Below are 2500 nucleotides of genomic sequence, written 5' to 3'. Positions count from 1 at the left end.
GTAACAATAACAGCACTGACACTCCAGCAACAATAACAGCACTGACGCTCCAGCAACAATAACAGCACTGACACTACAGTAACAATAACAGCACTGACACTCCAGCAACAATAACAGCACTGACGCTCCAGCAACAATAACAGCACTGACACTACAGTAACAATAACAGCACTGACACTCCAGCAACAATAACAGCACTGACGCTCCAGCAACAATAACAGCACTGACACTACAGTAACAATAACAGCACTGACACTCCAGCAACAATAACAGCACTGACACTCCAGTAACAATAACAGCACTGACGCTCCAGTAACAATAACAGCACTGACGCTCCAGTAACAATAACAGCACTGACACTCCAGTAACAATAACAGCACTGACACTCCAGTAACAATAACAGCACTGACACTACAGTAACAATAACAGCACTGACACTCCAGCAACAATAACAGCACTGACGCTCCAGCAACAATAACAGCACTGACACTACAGTAACAATAACAGCACTGACACTCCAGCAACAATAACAGCACTGACACTCCAGTAACAATAACAGCACTGACGCTCCAGTAACAATAACAGCACTGACGCTCCAGTAACAATAACAGCACTGACACTCCAGTAACAATAACAGCACTGACACTCCAGTAACAATAACAGCACTGACGCTCCAGTAACTGCACTGATGATTCATTGCTGTTTTTCTGTTGTAACAGCACTGACGCAGGTGTTTCTGAAGGTGTGTGTGTGTGTGTGTCTGTGTCTGTAGTAAGCACTGACGCTTCCTCTCTTGTCTCTGATGTTCTGCAGGAGGTGTGTCTGGAGGTGTGTGAGAACTCCAATCGAGAGCTCCTCTCCACAGAGCAACATCCCAACCGCCAATCAACAGCCGAACCGCAGATCATCAGCCAATCAACTATCTGATGAGCAGCCCAACAGCCAATCACCAAACTGATCTACAGGCCATCAGCCAGTCAACACACTGATCTACAGGCCATCAGCCAATCAGCAGTCCGAACCACAAGCCATCAACAATCAACAGCTTAGTCTGTAGCCTATCAGGCCATAATCTGACCTGCAGGCCTTCAGCCAATCACAATCAATGAGCAGAAGTGGTCATCAATAACAAGACCTTCAGCCAATCAATGAGCAGAAGTGGTCATCAATAACAAGACCTTCAGCCAATCAATGAGCAGAAGTGGTCATTGACAACACTGTCCCTGCCATTGAGACTGCAGTCCCTCGGCCACTGTGGAGCAGTGCTGTGTGTTTGTGTTTATGTTTGTGTTTGTATTTGTGTTTATGTTTGTTAGTCAACAGACTCTTGTGCTGTATTTAACCGGCCAGTGAGCCTGTTCCCGTATTCTGATTTGAGGATTTAGTCATATGAATGTGACTGTGTGTGATGTGAGTGACAGCAGGGCTGTGTGTTGTAGTTGTACTTGTCTTATGGAGGCGTTTATGGACACTGAGGCTCAGACCTCCAACGCCTCGTCATCTGAAACTGACCACACCACAGACTCATGGCAGTGAGGACACTGACCACTGTGAAGTGGTCAGTTAGCCAATCACAAGAGTGTTGATCAGATTCTTCTGACCTGTCTAGACTGTTGACCACAGACCACTGGCCAATCAAACCACAGGACCACAGGTTATTAGCCAATCAAACCACAGGACCCCAGGTCATTAGCCAATCGAGCCACAGGACCACAGGTCATTAGCCAATCAAGCCACAGGACTATGGCCAATCTACACTTGGAACCATAAAGACTCATAAAGATAGGTGTGTGTGTACACACCTACAAATGACTGTTAAGTGTTGGACACTGGATCAGATGACGATTTGGATGAATGAGGATGAAAACGCCTCTGCTGTGTGTGTGTGTGTGTGTGTGTGTGTGTGTGTGTGTGTGTGTGTGCCAGACACACAGCATCTGCCTCAAGGAGAACAAACCACTTCTCCTGACACACACGGCCGTGCTGATGTGTGTGTGTGTTCCCTGTTTGATTAGGACAGACTCCTGGGCTAAATGTGTGTATAAAGGAGTGTGTGTGTGAGTGTGTCTGTCCTCTGGGCTAAATGTGTGTATAAATGAGTGTGTGTGAGTGTGTCCGTCCTCTGGGGTAAATGTGTGTATAAATGAGTGTGTGTGAGTGTGTCCGTCCTCTGGGCTAAATGTGTGTATAAATGAGTGTGTGTGAGTGTGTCCGTCCTCTGGGCTAAATGTGTGTATAAATGAGTGTGAGTGTGTCCGTCCTCTGGGCTAAATGTGTGTATAAAGGAGTGTGTGTGAGTGTGTCCGTCCTCTGGGGTAAATGAGTAACTAGAAGGTCTTGTAGCAACAGTAGTGTTGCTGTTGAAAGAACACACACACACACACACACACTCTCTCTCTCCTCTGATTCTCCACATACCCACACACACACACTCTTTCTCTCCTCATACCCACAAACACACACACACACACACACATAAAACAGACACACACACACACAC

The 2500-nt window shown here is 46.5% G+C and overlaps 1 protein-coding gene across 1 annotated transcript in view; it reads left to right on the top strand.

Annotated features, from left to right (window-relative positions):
- The window catches only part of LOC134070216 (somatostatin receptor type 5-like), a 19289-nt gene that overhangs the window by 15592 nt on the left and 1197 nt on the right, over positions 1 to 2500 (top strand). The window contains exon 5 of the mRNA XM_062526494.1: positions 814 to 2500. This exon is cut by the window's right edge and continues 1197 nt beyond it. Within this exon, the coding sequence (XP_062382478.1) occupies positions 814 to 927 (114 nt within the window). The 3' untranslated portion in view covers positions 928 to 2500. The remainder of the gene's footprint in view (positions 1 to 813) is intronic.

This window comes from Sardina pilchardus, chromosome 22 (genome assembly GCF_963854185.1).
Source record: "Sardina pilchardus chromosome 22, fSarPil1.1, whole genome shotgun sequence".
Classification (NCBI taxonomy): domain Eukaryota; kingdom Metazoa; phylum Chordata; class Actinopteri; order Clupeiformes; family Clupeidae; genus Sardina; species Sardina pilchardus.
The sequence above is the reverse complement of the archived record's forward strand: the minus strand, read 5'-3'. Positions and strand labels throughout refer to the sequence as shown.